General features: G+C 38.1%; 1 protein-coding gene across 1 annotated transcript in view; it reads right to left on the reverse strand.

Annotated features, from left to right (window-relative positions):
- Positions 1 to 14,487: 14,487 nt before the first annotated feature.
- The window catches only part of SLC44A5 (solute carrier family 44 member 5), an 88,424-nt gene continuing 84,293 nt past the window's right edge, over positions 14,488 to 18,618 (reverse strand). The window contains exon 22 of the mRNA XM_040565638.1: positions 14,488 to 18,074. Within this exon, the coding sequence (XP_040421572.1) occupies positions 17,962 to 18,074 (113 nt within the window). The 3' untranslated portion in view covers positions 14,488 to 17,961. The remainder of the gene's footprint in view (positions 18,075 to 18,618) is intronic.

Below are 18,618 nucleotides of genomic sequence, written 5' to 3' on the forward strand. Positions count from 1 at the left end.
CGCTTGCAGCTACTTACTTTCAAACTTTTCTATCCTAGGTTATTTCCATATCTTGCTTATGTCAGAATATGACATGTACAGCATCTTGACCACCCACACAGCTGTTACCCTTGTCAAAAGGACTCTGGGCCAACTTGATAGTCTTGCTGTTTGTATTCTTGTTTCTGTCAGTCTGGTTAAGATTTTAAAATTCTCAAATAAAATAATTAGATTGAAATTAAACTGCGTTGTTGAATTCCCTGGCTTTCTTCTGCCTATTTCCTAAGATCTAAGCACTGAGTGTCTCTTAACAATGAGCTAGTAATTTGTAAAGGTTTCTGTCTAGCTCTACAGTCACAGGACAAAGTGCAGCAGGTCCAGTCTACCCAAAAACATTTAGAGTGAAACTTCAAGAGAGCTTGTTTTTGTTGGCATTGGCCCTAACTTGTTCATGGACTATCTTTTTTTGGTCAAAGCTGATGCAGCAGAAGGTCTAGCATGGCCTTCCAGTATTCACTGACAAGAGTTTTAACTCAGAGCAACCAGTCAGCATCGGCTTTACTCTTGCTTTATTAATAAAAGTACACAATACTGTTTTCTTTACCCTTGATGACATTTGCTAGTGCTTTTTTTCTCCCATATGTATGTTCTATGTATTTGCATTATCGTAACCATCACCTATTTTTCTGTATTCTTTCTATGTTGAAGAGTTGCTTAAAGTCTAGGCAAATTGATCTTCTTACACTTCTACCTTTATTTATTCATTTTCTGTATGTTTGGGTAACTTATGAATAGTTGTCACTTATCAATAATTGTCCTTTCTGAAGTTACTGATGACTCCTGTATGTTCTCCACTGTCTATGACATTTCACGGTTCAATTCTGGATTTGTGGTATGCCTTTTTGACCCCTTGTGTTTTTTATCTTGCAATCCATTGCTTCTTAGGGGACACACAGTGATTTTATAAGTGTGGATAGTCAAATGGATGTTTGAAGGATAACATTGTTGTGTTTTCCAGAAATACTTTGTAGGCATCTGTACTTTTGTCTCCCTTTTCCTTGTCTGTTTTTTTTAACTTGCGTCATATTTAGTCTTACTACTGACTCAAACATCAGAACAGTCTGACAGATAAACTTGATTCTGTCCTTAATTCAAATGAAAGCTGTTCATTCTGTCTTTTATATAAGCGCATATGTAACCTGCTGTAACAGTTGAGGTGATCTTTTCCATTCTTTGCTACAGTAGTGGTGCTGAGTAACAACCTAGAAATGCTTCTAGTTGCACTGTAGGCTGGTGCAGAGCAAGCATGTGGCCTGCTGCCTTAGCACAAGGGGTTGTGTTATTCCACACTGCTGATTTTCAACCACAGCTCTTATTACAGTAGTGTACACTTAAACTCTAAATATCCAGCTGCTTCATATGAACTTCCTGGACAACTACTTGGGAATAATCTGTGCACCTGCACCAGAAATATCTTACAAGTTCAAAAATTTAACATGAGAATTTAATTCTGCGTATTGTTGTTGTTGCTAGTTACCTTTTAACCCCAGTTCATTCTAGAATTTAAGAAAACAAAAAAGCAACTGGATTTGTCATACAAAGACTTGAGAACTAGCAGCACCTTAATCTTTGCTTATTAGGAAAATTAAAATAATTTATCATTAATTTCAACAGAGGAGAAAAAACACTGGTTTGGTTGGTTTCTAAAATCCATAGCTGTCTGGATGATTCTCCAGAATAGTGACATCTATGGACAGACAAAGTACAACATTAAAACCGGAAACACTCAACTGCTTTCAATTTCTTGATATACACTGAAATATATGGCTATACATTTTTTTTAACTCTCCTGTTTCCTTTAAAAAAAAAAAAAAATCAGTGAATAGTTAGTCAAAACATAATGATCAGGTTTTTTAACTGTCTTTCACATGTTCTCAAGTTGAACATCAAAGAGCAAGGTACTGTTTGGGGTATCCATTGCAATAGTGTGCTTTTAACTGGCTTCAGTACATGGTAATAGAATGCAATTCTAACATCAGTTTTAAAGCGTGACCTTCATGGAATCAGAATCACAGAACAGCTGAGGTTGGAGGCACCTCTGGGTCCATCTGTTTCAACCTCCTTGTTTAAGCAAAGATCCTCAGCAAGCTGCCCATACCTCTTCCAGCTAGCTTTTGAAGATTTCCAAGGAGCCGAGGAGGAAACTCTGGGGAACCCAGAACTGGACACAGTACTCCAGGTATGGGTTCACCAATGCCAAAAGAGTGGCAGGATCATCTCTCTTGACCTGCTGGCAATACTTTGTCTAATGCAACCGAGAACACTGTTAGCCTTCTTAACAGTAAGGGCATGCAATTGGCTCATGTTCAACTTGGTGTCCACCAGGCCTCCCAGGTTCATTTCTGCCAAACTGCTTTCCAGCTGGGTGCTACCAGCATGTCCTGGTGCTGGGGTTGTTCCTCCACAGATGCAGAACTTTTCACTTCTTGTAGAATTTCATGAGATTCTTGTCAGCCCACCTCTCCAGCATGTCAAGGTATCTATGGATGGCAGCACAACCCTCTGGTGAGTCAGCCATTTCCCCTAGTTTCATGTTTTCTGCAAACTTACTGATGGTGCGCACTACCCCATCATCCAGATCACTAATATGTTAAACAGGACTGACCTAGTATTGACACCAGGGGTACTTGACTTGTTACTGGCCTCCAACTGGATTTTGCACCACTGACCACTACCTTCACAGTTTAGTCATTCAGCCAGTTTTTGAGTTTTTGATCCACCTCGCTGTCAGCTCATCCAGGCCATACTTCAACAGCTTCTCTACAGAAATCTTGTGGATAGTGTCAAAAGCCTTACCAAAGTCTAGGAAGACGATATCCACTGCTCCCCCCAAGATCCATCAGGCTGGTTACAATCTTCTGTTGCCTTATGTAGCTATTCTTGCTTCAAGCAGAATAGTTCTTCCTTTAAGTTATAAGAGGACGCTTTCTCAGTTACAACTTAGGTTGTAACTAATGCTCTCCCAATTAGGAAATACCGAGCCCAGAACATGCTCTCCATTTCTGGAGGCTAAAAGAAACAGGAATACTGTAGGTAGTTAGATTGTGCTTTCTTCAGCCCTTTACATTTGAAAAAGCAGGTATGTTTAGGATTATGTCACTTAGAACAGCATAATCTCAAACTCTGGAGGTGTACGTTTGTTATAAGACCACCTGTTACTTTAAAATCGTTTACAGATTTTTTTTCAACAAGTCTGGTAGTAATAACTGCAATACAAATGTATGATAGCTGCTTTTACTCTTGTGGGGAAAAGCATTATTATAGGCTGATATGCTGTATAAGCTTAAGTTAAAGACTTAATGAGTCATTCTTAGTTCTTCCACATATGCTAAAATGACCCCTATAAAATGTTTCCTTCCCTCTATTTTAAATAAATTGCACATCACAAATATTCTCCAAGAGAAAAATAGTTCTTAATTTTCATATGCATTCACTCTCTATCCTGCTGTCCAATGTTATCCCCAGCTGGCTCATCATCAACACTTAATCTTTCCAACTCTACTTAGGAATGGTGATTTTTGTATTCCACGCTTGGTCCTGATTTAGACAATCTTAAACACACAGAATCAAATGGCTTTAAATGTGATCTTTTATGAAAGCAATTCCAGGGAAAAGGCGGGGGGGGGGGGGGGGCAAATCTGTCAGTAGAGGAGATTTTTCAATGTGTAAAACCTTCAGGGGTTACACCAAACTTACCTGTTACAAGTGGATCCTTTTCCAGCAAAACTTTAAGAGGAAGAAAGTAAGTATTCCCAAAGAAGTTGCTGAAATGATTGTATTTCCTCATCCCTGACCATACACGGTTTCAGCCAAAGTTTCTATTGACAAACTATAATGTGGTTGATCATAGTAGCAATGTTCTATAAGCCTTGCATGCTTAGTTTGCTTTGAATGGAGATTACCTTCCCCTCCTAACCCCTGCCTTTTCTACTTTTCTCATTCTGAGTGCAGAAACTTCTGCATTACTTACATTTGACAGACTCTCCAAGAGATTTGCATCTCACAAAGTTGGATCAACAATAAAGAGACATAACTGAAAATCACTAGGCATATGAAAAGGTATTTAAAACATTGAAGTACGAGTTGTGATTTTTCTGTTTTGTTTGTCTGAAAGCTATCCATCTTCTGTTTGAAATAGTATTGGCTACAGTATGTGAAACCTTGCATAGAATACAGGTTAAGCTAAGAACTGAATATTTCATGTGTCACGTGACAAAATAAACTCTGCACCAGTCCAGCATTTGCATTTGCACAATGCTAGTAGGTTAGTAGGTTTGTCTATCCACTAATGTTGCTTTTATAAGCTGCATTCAACAGTCATAATAGTGCAAGATTTATTTTCCAAGTAATCCAAATACAGCATCAATAAAAGAGACGTGCTATGTATTGTATCCTATGGTTTTAGAAAGCTTTACTTTATCTACCTACAGTTACAGATCACATCATCTTGCTAATGTGTGTTTGGTTTGACTTATGTTTTCAGATACAAGACTAGCAGAATTAAATCCCTGCTTATTTGTAGGTGTAGAAAGTGGTATGGTGCTCTCAGTTTCTGGAAGAGTGTTATCACCCAAACATTTATTTTCAATTTCTATTTTCAATTAGTTTCAAGCTCTGCACTTCAATTAGAAAAACAAACAAACAAAAAAAAACCCACCACCTTGTAAGGCAAGCAAAGCAATTCTAATCGTTTCTCCCTATGTCTTCTGAACAACTAGCAACAGAGGAGACTGCTTTGACCAAGAATATACAATGTGTTTTGATATTTTTAGATGCGGGAATCTTGGTGCAACCAGACTGGGCTGCATTGTAACCACTAGTCTAGTACCAGTGACTCTTCTCTTGACATGGATCAGACCCAGCAATAATGCAGAATGATATTCTTTATCTGTAGCCTCCAGACTGCTCTCTTGCAAAAAGATTTTTCAGTAGTTGATTTGGCTTTTTCCAATAACTTTAGCTCACTCATGTTTTCACTATATTCAATGATTATGACAAACATATCCTGAATAACTTGTTCCTGGAATGCCATTAATTTGCTTTCATGAAGTAAGCTGAAACATTGAGGTTGCAGTCACATGGAAGACTTCCCAAGAACTGGTGCTCACTGAGCCGTCCTGCCATCATCCAGCAGCTATGAGAGACTTATCACTCTACTACTATAGAACAGATCATCTTGGATAAAACGTGGATAGATGTTAGAGTTTCCTAAGTAATAGAAAAGCTGAAAGGCAGCTAATTTTGTGTTGCATTGCTGTGCCACAGCATCCAGTCCTTATAGTGGAGCAGAGTTATTACCTAGAATATAAGGTATTTATAGCATATACAAATCCCAGCTTTTTAAGAGCTAAAAATGCAAGCTTTCCTGGATGAAGGTGTTATTTAGTGGTTTTGTTCCATAGCCAATGCCTTAGTATATCTAAGAGGAAATAATTTATCCCTCTTCTGCCAGAAGTACACAGGCACAATTAAGTACAAGGCAAAAAAAGCCTTATACTTTATTAAAATACACTTAATATATTTTATGTAATATTTTATTTATAATATTTATATTTTATAATATATAATAATATATAGCAACAATAATAAATAATATATTATTTTTATAATAAATATATTAATATTTATATATTGAAATATACTTTAAAAATTTGTGTTGATAGGTACCACTAACATTCAGTTGGTTTCACATTATTTTGTTGTTTCTTAGACCTGTGCAGACATCTTTTCTCTTAATTTGGACTTTTTTTTTTCTAAGTATGTATTTGGCCAGTTCAGCAAGGAAATTTATAAGATACGTGACATCTTTTCTATTTGACTAAAGCATTGAATATACTGCTATACTGCCTAACATTACTTAGTTCTCTCATGCTGCTTAAGAGATTTGTTGCAGAAAATAAATGTCCAAGGTACCTGACAGTGTATTCATAACAAAGGAAGTAACTCTTTTTTCTGAGCTCAGACTTAGAAGTTCAATTGTTTATAAGCTGCTGCAATACTGTCAATATAATTTATAGCCTCTTTCAGATATGTCTCTATGTGTAAGCACAACATCCAGAAATATAACACACTTTTCCCCATCGCTGCATAAAGGAGATCATGTATGCATTCAGCTATCTGGGAGTCTAGCTCAGCCATATAAATTCCAGGGAGTATGGAGTGTGGTGTTAACCACACACAAGGGTTTGTGGTGGGCTAAGCTTGGCTGATCATCAGGTACCCACCACGCAACTCTCTCACTCCCCCTCCTCAGCAGGACAGGGGGAAAAAATCATAGAGTGGTTTGGGTCAGAAGGGACTTAAAGATCACCCAGTTTCAATCCCCCTGCCAAGGGCAGGGATGCCACCCACTAGATCAGGTTGATCAGGGCCTCATCCAGCTTGGTCTTGAACACCTCCAGGGATGAGGCATCCACAGCTTCTCTGGGCAACCTGTGCCAGTGCCTCACCACCTTTTAAGGGAGAATTTCCTCCTAACATCTAATCTAAATCTCCCCTCTTTTAATTTAAACCCATTCCCCCTTGTCCTGTCATCATCTGATTGAATAAAACGTTGTTCTCTGTCTTTTTTGGTACTTGAAGGGGTCTTATAAAAAGTTACAAAGAGGTCACCATGGAGCCTTCTCCAGGCTGAACAGCCCCAGCTCTCTCAGCCTTTCTTTTGGTTAGTTTTCTCACTTCTAGAGCTCATCTTTTCCCTTCTACAACCCCTAATTTTTGTTTGTTTATTTTTCATCTACACAAGTAAACATACAGCAATGCAACAGTAGTCCTGGGAAAAGACCTCAAGATCTCACAACTTCTTTTCCTGCCTGCAAACAACACATTCCTCTCTACGCAACTCTCCCTGGGTTTCTTCCCCACACATCTCATAAGGAGCATTTCCCTGTTGGGTGTGTACATTACTATGTATCAGATCTGTTTTGGACAGTGCTGTCTTGCTTGTGTGTTTGTTGTTGTTGTTGTTGTTGTTTTTTTTTAAAAAAAAAGCTCTCCCACATCTCAATGGGAACAATCCCTTCTACCCCCAAGAATGGTATCTTATAACAGCTGACATCACACAATGCACCAATATTTTCTACCACGTTGATCTCATGGGAAAAAATCTGTCTTTTGCTCCAAACCTCCTATAAACAAAATATGATAAACCTAGAACAAGTAAGAGTACGCCAGAGTATAAAAAAGTCACATTTTTAAATTTGAAAATTAAGCCATTGCATTTGATAGACAGCTACTTCATTAAAAAGTCACACAAGGAAATGTGTGATTTTATTTTTTGACTGTCAGTCAGCAAGTTATCCAAGAAAACTAAACATAAAAATATTATTTAAATAGGATGTAAACTGCAATTTGTTGAATGTAGGAAAAACTAACAGCCACCTTTTTTAATAATTTCAGAAATAGTAAGCAGAAATGCTAGCATTCCTATATTACGTACACAGACACTTAAAATGTAATACAATAAGCAGTTATAAGCAAATAAATAGTACTTTGTCAGCCACATGCTTTTCCATTTTTTTTTTTAAGTTTTTGAGTAAGAACTTCTTATGGGTGACATTAAATTAGCCCTAATTTCATGTGATAATAAACAAAAATAACATTTTATTTAAATAAACTCTGATTGGAAATACATGTTATGTGATGCTAAGCAGAACCAGCCAAGATGTGAGCGTTCATAGTTAGTGGACCACACAGATTTTGAACTCACATGTTAAATGGTATGTGAGAGCTGAGTGATTCCAAAAACAGAAGACCAAGAAGCTGCAAGGTATCCCTTTCCTGACAGTTTTTTTTTTTTTTTTCTCTCTCTACTCTTGTTGGTGAGTCTCCCCAGTCCTAGCTTTAGCACTGCAGCCACTGCAATGACTGAAGATTCATCCTCTTTACAGTAACTCAGCCACCGAACTTTAATTTACCATTGACCACTAACAATTTGTTATTGCAATCATTCCATTAACAGTTCTCAAAACTATATTGAGAAGCGTTTGCAGCCTCTCTCATGCAGAATGCACACTGAGGAAGGAACACACACACTGAAACCACAGCATAGACAGTACCTATAAAAATTCAGGGTAAGACAAAAGCAGATGTTCCATCTTAAAACTAAGATTAAATTACATCATCTTGTAACAGAGCTACTTGCAGAGTAGGTTCTACAAAGGTAAGCTAAGGGAGTCAGAGACAGATTCCACCCCACAGTTCACTTCCATGGGAGAAAGGTCTGTGAAAGCTGAGTAGTGCAATGTGAAAACGGAGGCACTTTTAAATAGAGTCATGAGGAGCCAATCTAGCTTTTTTGCATGTCATGAATATGCACAGTTCTAGCACAACACTACTCTCCACTTACTGACTTTGTTTCCATTGGACAACATACTCAGTGAGGTTTCCAACAGGAATTTACTTATTTCACGGGGCTAATTCCTCTTATTTATATTTTACTGGAAAGTTCATTCCACTCTCCCAAAATACCATCTTAAATAAAAAATAATAATTTTGGCTGTATGTTACACATAGTCAAATCTGTAGAAACCTTACCTTTCAATATTCATTTTTATCTTCAGTGTGTCTGCAGGAATCTGCACAGGCTTCTTTGTAGTGGACTAAAATGCTAAGACCTACTCCGTACAATGGCTGCAAACATGCAGTTACCAGTTTCTTGTCATTACTTCAGTTCAGAAAGAATTGCCACCTCTGGACAAAAAGAACCAGTAATATAAAACTCACAAAGGTAACACCTTTTTTTTTTAAAGCTCCAGAATCACTACAGTTGAGGATTATATTATAAAATTAAACTGTTTTGGATCATTGTTAATATTCTCACAAAACATAACACTCATGAGCTTAATCATACCAGTATGTACTATTCAAGTACTTAGTATTTCTGTAAGAAAATGATACTGCATGAAATTTAAAAGGAAGAAGTGAAATAAAAACAAACAAAAATATCTTTTAAAATTATCATTTGAAGCAAATTAAATGCACAACCTTCTTCTGAGACTACTTAGATTCTTTTCCAAATAGCAAACTTGGGCTCTTTCAGACTGCAAAATTAAAATAGATCACCCGCAGAGCATAGCCAAACCAAGAGAAATAAGAACTTGGGACGTAATGAAATGAAAGTTTATTCAAGACAGGAAATTGAGTTGGTCAGATGTGTTGAAAATGATGGCAACCAGAAACTGCATTATGAAGCACTGTATAAAACAGCCCCTTCCTTTCTCTCTCCAAGCCATCTGCAGCTGTGTGGATTTGCAGAGCAACATGCCAGGTCTTAGAATAAAAACGCACTAACAGTAATGTTCATCTGCAAAGTCAAACTGCAAAGACATCACAGGTGGTACACATCACACACTGGCCAAGTCAAAAGCAGAAACATTTTGATCCTATATTTATGACTAGGGTCTGTTTCACTATAACAGATCAGTTATGGTGTAACTTCCTTCAGCAGAAATTTCAGTCAGTCAGCACCACTACTCTGTCCAGTGTAACTGCAGCACAATTAGGATGCATAGTGCCAGAGAGGGCAGTGACAAGTCTCCTCCCTTCTCCCTCCTGCCAGGGGTGAGGGCAGACATATCAACCAAAACCAAGCAGCCATGCTGCATCCCATCAAGTGGCAGCATGGGTTATCAGACTGCACCCCATGCCTGCAAGGGAGGCTTGCATGGTATGAGTCTCCCCTCCGGTAACAGAAACTAGAAAGAACAAACCTTGAAAGAGATGTAGGATCCCTGGGAAAGAGTTGCAATCAGAATTCTGGTTCCAATAGAGAAAATAAGGCTACGTTTTGAATTCATCTGGATGTGGCCTAAAGTTTCTATGGCCTGCAGCCAGTGGTAGATTTAAATGTGATATGGATGGTAAGAAAATCATGTGAGATATAAAACACATCAATCTGAAAACACATTTTAAGGGAGGCAAGAAGGCAATTTTGTTAGTAAGCCTGACATTTTCTGAAGGACAACATATATATAGTCAGTTCCAACAGACCATGTGTGTTAAAAGGAGATATTGAGGTAGTTTAAAAAAAAAAAAACACAAAAAATCCAGATTTAATTAAAATAGCTACGTACATATGAGACACATAGTAAAGGTCCTCTATTCTCCAAAATCCCCTTACAATATCATTTATATTACAAACGTATCTTTCAGCAAGTTCACTATGATAGATTCTGCATGACTATACATGATTACCTGAACCCAAAAGATGATGTTGTACTTGAGCATATACAGTGCTTTACTATTATTGATGTTGTTGTTATTTATCACTATGGTCAGAAGTGAGCTTGAAGCTTTACAGTACAAAAAGCATGGAATATATATATATATATATATATATATATATATTTGCTATATTTGCATCTGATCAAAATGTTAATAAAAAAATAATAAGCATGCTTTCATGAAGATTTACTGTAAAGCAAAAGTGTCTTTTAGCTCTTCCAAGCAATGGGGAGGTCACTCTTCTCTGCAGGGCTTGCTCCTCCTTCGTTATTACGTGGCCTTTGTCAGCCCAGTTGCTGAATCATGTTCAGGAAACACTAGTATCCTTTTGAAGATGGTTTTTACAGTTCTATTATGTATATATATAGAATCATAGAATATCCCAAATTGGAAGGGACCCACAAGGATCATCGAGTCCAATTCCTGGCACCACACAGGTCTACATAAAAATTCAGACCATATGACTAAGAGCACAGTCCAAACGCTTCTTAAACTCCAACAGGCTTGGTGCCTTGACTACATCCCTGGGGAGGCCGTTCCAGTGTGCGAAAACCTTCTCAGTGAAGAGCCTCTTCCTGATTTCCAGCCTGAACCTCCCCTGCCTCAGCTTGACACCATTCCCTTGGGTCCTATCACTGGTGACTGAAGAGAATAGATCAGCACCTGTCCCTCCACTCCCCCTTGTGAGGAAGCTGTAGACCTTGATGAGGTCTCCCCTCAGTAGCCTCTTCTCCAGGCTGAACAGGCCAAGTGACCTCAGCCACTCCTCGTACATCTTCCCCTCCAGGCCCTTCACCATCTTTGTTGCCCTTCTCTGGACATTCTTCAACAGTTTCACGTCCTTTTTGTACTGTGGTGCCCAGAACTGCACACAGTACTTGAGGTGAGGCCACACCAGCACAGAGCAGAGTGGGACAATCACTTCCCTTGACTGACTAGCAATGCCATGCTTGATGCACCCCAGGATACAGTTGGCCCTCCTGGCTGCCAGGGCACACTGCTGGCGCATATTCAACTTGCTGTCAACCAAAACCCCCAGATCGCTCTCTGTGGAGCTGCTCTCCAGCATCTTGTCACCCAGTCTGTATGTATAGTCAGGGTTGCCCCTTCCCAGGAGCAGGTCCTGGCACTTCTCTTGTTAAACTTCATGCGATTAGTGATCGCCCAGTTCCCCAATCTGTCCAGATCTCTCTGCAAGGCCTTTCCACCCTTTCAGTCCCTAGTTGGGACTGAACTTGACCACATCCAAACCTGCAGGGCTGAGCCATTTGCCTCTCTGTATGCTTTTTGCCTTGTCACCACTTAAATTTTACTTTTCCAGCAGCTGTCACTGGTAGACATCCACTTCCTGAGGCACAGAAAACTTGAGACTCCTGCACAGCAAAGCATTGCAGTGCTGCTGCAAGCTGTACTGTACAAGAAGCACTGGTCTCCTGCTGTGGCCATTGACCAGCGAGATTGCTGACTGCACAACACAAACCCACCAACTTCCCCAGCAAAAGTGACAGTGTTTGACTTTCTCTAAGCAGTAGTATCCTCTGGTGTGAGCCTAATACATTGATCATTTAGCCTTAAATGACATGCTGCAACTCTGAAATAAAAGCTTCTTGTGTACCCCATGAGTCTGCTGAACATATCTATTTGCCATTCAGTCACTGAATCCCAAACAGATAGCCATGCTTTCTCCACTGAGGCATCTCTAGCTGTCTCCTACCACAGCAGTTGCCACTCTGCATGAGATGACAGCCATGCCCAGTTGTCCGTAACTGTAAGCATCGTATCTTTTTTTGTGCTAATTCAAAAACTTTATCTTGCAATTTCATTGCACTGATAGCTCAAGGCCAGAAGTGTCCTCAGAAAAGACTCCACACATATGGAATGACTTACCATCCATACCTTAATTATTAACCTTGAGCTCAAGTTCTGCTTTCATCCTAGCTCCAAATAACTGCTCCAGTGCTGCTGTGCTGCCTCTGCTGAAATCCATCCTCATCTCTGAAATGCTATTACATTTTATTTTTTTTATTTTATTTTATTTTATTTTTAATTTTAATTTTTTAATTTAATTTAATTTTCATTTCATTTCATTTCATTTATTTCATTTTTTCCCCGTCAGACAGAAAAATGTACTGCAGGCAGAGACACTGCCCCTTTTCGCCTATTTGTGGCACCAGGCCACTGGTGAGACTAGCACTTCTGGCTTGCTACAGTTACAGCTGTGATTTCAACACCTATGGCAGTATTTCCTGTGAAAGCTAAGGGGCTCAGTCAATCTGCTGCACATGATAAAAGTTTTGTGGACTTCACACAAGGACAGAAGAAAAACATGGCTTTTGGTGAGTCTGCTAAACCCTCCCCAAAAAGAGTTCTATCAAATTACAAGGTATGAATTTGGCTGATTTAAACTATGTCTTGTCTGGTAAAACAAGATTTCAAAACAAGTACAGCTAAAAAGTCATGTATTATTCTTCTGCGGTTCAAAAAAATGTAAATCATAAACAGAACAAACGATCCCCAAGCCTTTACAAACAGCATTAAGAATTTCCGCGCGTCAAGGCGCGGCGGAGTGTGGCCTCCCCACGTCCCAGGACGCGACTCCCACTCTCAGCGGCAGTCACCGCAGCGCCGAGCCTGCCCAGCGCCCCGAGGCCGCTCCCCGCGGTGCCTCCACTTCGGCGGTCGCTTGTGGCCGCCCCCCGCCGGCTGCACGCGGCGCGCTCGCAGCGCAGCCCGGGGCGTCCCCTCCGCTCCGGGCCGGGCCGGGCCGGGCCGGGCTCTCCCGCCGCTGCTCCGCGGGCTGGCGATACCCTGCTGGCGGCTGAAGCGGGACCAGTGCCCTGCCTTGCACAGCGCTTCTCATAAAACAGGCGTACTCTGCTTTGTATCTAAATCTTTATTAGAACAATCCCCAAGAGCTGTAAAACAGTGAGTAACAACAAAATTAAATATTAAACGCTTTAGTTACCAAAGGTATTTAAACAATACGTTCCTATTTCTGCATAGCAGAAGCAAATAGGTTTTAGAGCTCAAACTGTCATGTGCTCATGTTAATTTGGTTTTGGCAAGATAATAATATAACCTTAACAATCACATTAATTAGTGAAACAGACAGTAACCTCCCTTCCATTTCTTAAACCTTAGACTTTTTGTGATTTTTTACAACTCCTTATGTGGGACAAATGTTTGTGGACTTTCTGTAACAAACAATTTTAATAGTAGTAGTAGTAGTAATCATACACATGAAGAAACATTTATATTTCTTATTTGATTACACCGCAGTACAAATTACTTATTACCTCAAAAATTGCCTGTATAAAAAGTTAAAAAAAATTAGAATAATTTATAAAACATTTCCAGAACAACAAATTATCATTCTTAAAATGGAGAATGAATTTTATGCTTGGGAACACACAAATAGTATTACAGTAGGCTAGTATTTGCTAGCTTTTTTTATTCTTCTAAGTAGCAATAGCCCAGTTCTCCCCACAGTTACACAAGTACAATGAGTAAGATCATTGTAACTGAAAGCAGAATAGGCCATACCCAGAAGTTCATTGTACCATAAATTAAAGGTATAAAAAATCTACTACTAAAACTGGAACAGTCTTATATTGTTTCTATTTAATTATCTGCAACACCACAACTGTCATATGCTTTCTCCTGGACCACACAGTATACTTCCATGATCTGATGACAACAACAGGAAAATTGTGTATGCTGCATTATGCAGGTTAAATATGCCTCACATTTTTTTTCTGCAATTAAATTTTTTATCAGTTAAATTCAAATAAAGAGAGCATCATGTTTTCCAGCTAGCCTTTTCTGTTGTGTAGTTTATGTGATGTGAATAGACTTAAAAATATATGCCAGGTAAAATAATAGCCAGTTAAGGCACTTTGTCAAAGAGGACACAGTTGTCCAGGCTGAGAGACCTGCAATTGGTCAAAGGGAGACATTCTACATTACAGAAGACAGTCTGTTCCTTGTAGTCACTTCTGTGATAACTGATCTTTAGACTACTTATTGACTGTCCCAAAATAAGTTTGATATTGTGTCTGCCAAATCAGTTTACTGCTCTACTACAGAACACGCAATAACAAAATAGTTCATACTTTTAAATAGTAATGTTTGAAAGAGTGTGCAGCATCCTTATAACACCCAATTCACAATAATCAACTGCTGAATAATACTTGGAAAAAAACCTCAGTATGAAAAATAATTCCATTTTATTTTTTTCTTTGCTTTTTTTTTTTGTTTCATTTTTGTTTTTGTTTTTTACAAAATTTGAAGGCTTGACATTAAAACTTTGGTATAATACATGCAAATAAAAGCCATCCTTTAATGTGTCACAAGGAGACACAGTGAATCAAACCATAACTAAAGCAAACATGATTGCATGGATATGACAGTGGGTATTTTCTCCTGTCTCTTGGTTTCTACATTCTGCTTGTTCAAGACCCTCAAAAAAGTTTTATTCATGTAAAATGGTCTTTCTGCAGAGCCATCCTGTCTTTGTAACTCTTTCCCTAGGAGGAGAATCACCCAGTCAGTAGCTGGGCAGGACCTTAGAAGCCCCACCACCACCTGCTGAGGCCCTTGCAAACCACAGGACCATGAGATCCAGGCTATCAGTTCCTTAAATTTTGCCACTTACTGGACTGTACACACAGAATAATAACCAGCCTCACTATAAAGGGCTGGCCCGTGCCTTGTAGAAATTTTATCACTGACTTCCATGGGCCGAGGATCAAAGAATATATAACATACTTTACTGTGTTGTATGTAGCCACATGTTCCACTTTAAAGTGAAGAATGGAATTCTAAATTTTATACTAAAAAGGTAAATGTCCAAATCCAAAAACATGGCTACTAGTCTACTAGTACCCATGGTGGAAGTCTTCAGACACTGTCCCACAGGATTCGTTAGGAACCATTATTACAACCTAATCTTAAAACTTTTTTTTTTCCAAGTAAATACTTGCATTATTTTCTACTTAATTCATTAATAGCATTTTATTTTAAAAAGCCAATTTTACTATTGAATCATTATGATTTATTTACTCAGTTTATTGATTACAAAATTTCCATGGTATTGCTTTGTATTTTCACAGTTCTCTTAACTATATCATTAAGAAAATGGCTTTTAAATTTTCTTCTCATAAATGATGATCATTTACATTCTAAATAATTAATTTTCACAAAATAGTGAGTGGAGCAGTTTATACACACACATATATTTACTGTATATAAATAATAATGCAATTTAAAACTTTCACTTTTAGAAATTCCTTTAGTAAATGCATAGGTTTGTTACAAAAGTCTTCTAATTAAATAACTGTACACTATTTCTGTTATGGTTTATTCCTAATAAACTCTATGGTTACATTCATATGATAAAAAAAGCATACTGCATTCAGAAATACACTTTTTCAGCTGAGATCCCAGTAAGACATTGGAGTCCAGTAGAGAAATATAGATTACTTAATGCAGCTGCTTCAGCTGCAAACTAATTACATGGTAGTTCAAAAATGATAATAGTTAGTGCATGGACCATAATCACAGACCAGCAGGTTATCTAATCATGGACTGGTGACACATGCCTCATAAAGTTATTGACTTAATTCTCAGACAAGATTAGAACGATGGGGGGTTGTATATTCATTGCCACACATGTGATGAGAAAGGAACGATAATGTCAGTGAAAACCACCAGTCAATTTTCAGAAGCTATGTTTCTCAGCCCTTTCTGTAAGTTTATGGTATCTCAAGTGGGGTTCTCAAAAACTGAAGGTTCCCACAGTCATTAGCTATGTTTGAAACTGTAAGTCTTTAGTTTACATTATTTAAGTCCAAAAATGAAACACTCATTTCTGCTTCAGGGGAAAGCGCTACAGTGGCAGCTGGATAAGGGAATGCATAAAAGCATCCTGTCACTTTTGCCTCCATTCACAGGATTTCAAGATCCTATCATGCCCATGACTTCAAGAAGATGGGTGGTAATCATTTGTGCATTAATTTAACCCCAAATCTGTTGCATGAAGGACAGTCGGAGCCGTAAGTCAGGGAGCAAAATCATTTTGGAATGTGTATTGTTGATAAATTTCCCCAGAAATTTGAATTCAAATCATCTGGAAAAGAATTTGCCTTTCTCTTTATGACACCAAAGGACTCCTTGGGCTAGAAAACTATTTCCAGCAGCTGAATTCCTGTCATAAATTTAGGAGAAGTATGCCACATGACAGTCCTGGAAAGTGGATTGTTATGGAATACCTTATTCAGTACTGGGGAATCCATGAAAACTAGGAGCACACCTGAATATAGTTGTTTCCTTGGGTAGTTACGAGATTAAGTTAAAACATTTCCAGCTCAGCTCACGGCAGTAACAAAGTTGAAAAGTACTCTGAGAGAGTGTAAGACTTTTTCTATGAACAAAGATGTTACTAACCTCTGATAGTTCTACTAAAGGGAGGTTCATAGACCTGAATAGAATGTTAATGTGATTTTTTTGAAAAGATTTTGTTCTAATAACCAATAATCTTTTGGAGCACTTAATCTTTTGGAGCATCTTTTGGTAGCTAATTAATCCTGAATCATGTAAGACTCAAGTTCAATGTCTTATCTTCACATCTTACCAAGTGAGCCACCGAAAGCTTAGAGAAAAGTGTGCAGAAAGAGCACACTTGCCTCTTAGAATCCACATGGTCATTGCAATGTCTGCTAAGAAGCCTTTGCCAGCTAGGCAAACGCAATGAAGTTCCTTGTGTACATATAGAGCTAAGACTTTCCTTCAAGGAAAAAAAAAGTCTGAATTTGGTTTTCCTTTCAGTGCAGCTCAGTGTCTACATAATGTAGAACATAATCAGAGTTTGATTAAAGATAGGGGATAGTACAAGCACCTCCCTCTTACACGTTAGCTAGAAATGATACATTCAGCATCTGGGACCAGATGAAACCCCTTTTCTGTGAACCACAATTCACTTTTTTTTAAGCGCTAAAGGACCATTTCTCAATTAGATCATCTTTTAAGCACTACTCATAGAAAACTTCACTTAAACCAGTACCAACTGTAGTCTTCTCCAATTTCCTTCTGTGGGACTACATAATACTATCATTTCTTAAAATAGTCGTGGATATGATTAAAATATTACTACATATTTCAGTGTAGGGAATCATTAATGCATGTATAATCACAGTTTAAATAGCTGAAAACCAGCATGTACAAAAAAAATACAATCATAGCACCATATTTACAAATTTAGTAGCATCTCCTGGTTAACCAGAGAATCTCAAACTATCTCTTTATGGCTAATTAGGTTACATTGTAGTGCTTTCAAAAAATTGCCTGAATATCTTTTACAAATATACACTTATAAAAAGAAATCTTATCAAAACTGCTGTCATCTAAGGCAGCAACTTGTGTTACAAAAGTTATTAAAACATTATTATAGACTTAGAAAAGCTTCAAATTTACATTTTCCTTTTCATAGGCACTCTATAAACTAAAACGTGGCCTTGTTTCACAAGCTTAAGTGTTTAAATTAGTTAAACATTACCAATGTTGCTGATTTTTTTTAGATGTAAGCAAAAGGAAAAAAGAATCACCCATTAACCAGAAGCATCATGTACTGTTTTTACTTGTGCCTTTTATACACATTTTGATTAAAATTGATACTGTTTTGATGTTGAGGTTTACTGTATGTTATCCTACTGCCTTCTTAGGGCTCAGTTCCTTCTTCCCTAGAATTCGGTGAAGGCTAGCTGACATGAAGTAGGGTTTTGCTGTAGATCCATCATTTCTCTCCAGGTCTTCACCTGAATTTACACAGCAAAAGCAGCCAAAGCAGCAAACAGCAGTGCAACCAAATACAAACACACAAACAAGAGAGAGAGAGAGTTGAAGGGAGACAGCAAAAGAACCAACGTTTTAAAAAAATCTCAAGGCAATTTAGTTGTATTGTTAAATTGCTGAAGGACACCAAAAAATTCTGTTTTCTCAAGTCAGAATTTATTTTACACAAAGCAAAGACACGCACATCTAACCATTTTAAAATGACGGCAATATATCCTTTTTATTCTCCATTTTTTTGTTTTGGCATTATAAATGGAAATTTTCAGGAACACTCATGTTTACACACTGGTGGCCAGTTTTCCTAAAGCAGCCTGACATTTTGTCCTAAAGGGAGACTTGGATTTAAGCACTTTTTAAAATTGGACCCTTCTTCGTTAAGATGAAATTCTTTTGAAAACCTGATGCTGTGAGTGCACAATATCATATAGGATTTCCTACTGTCCAGTACAAAATGGAAGCATGGGAAGTAAAACAGAATATCAATTTAAAATAATGAGATGGGCACAT

The sequence above is a fragment of the Cygnus olor genome, chromosome 8 (assembly GCF_009769625.2).
Source record: "Cygnus olor isolate bCygOlo1 chromosome 8, bCygOlo1.pri.v2, whole genome shotgun sequence".
NCBI classification, from domain to species: Eukaryota; Metazoa; Chordata; class Aves; order Anseriformes; family Anatidae; genus Cygnus; species Cygnus olor.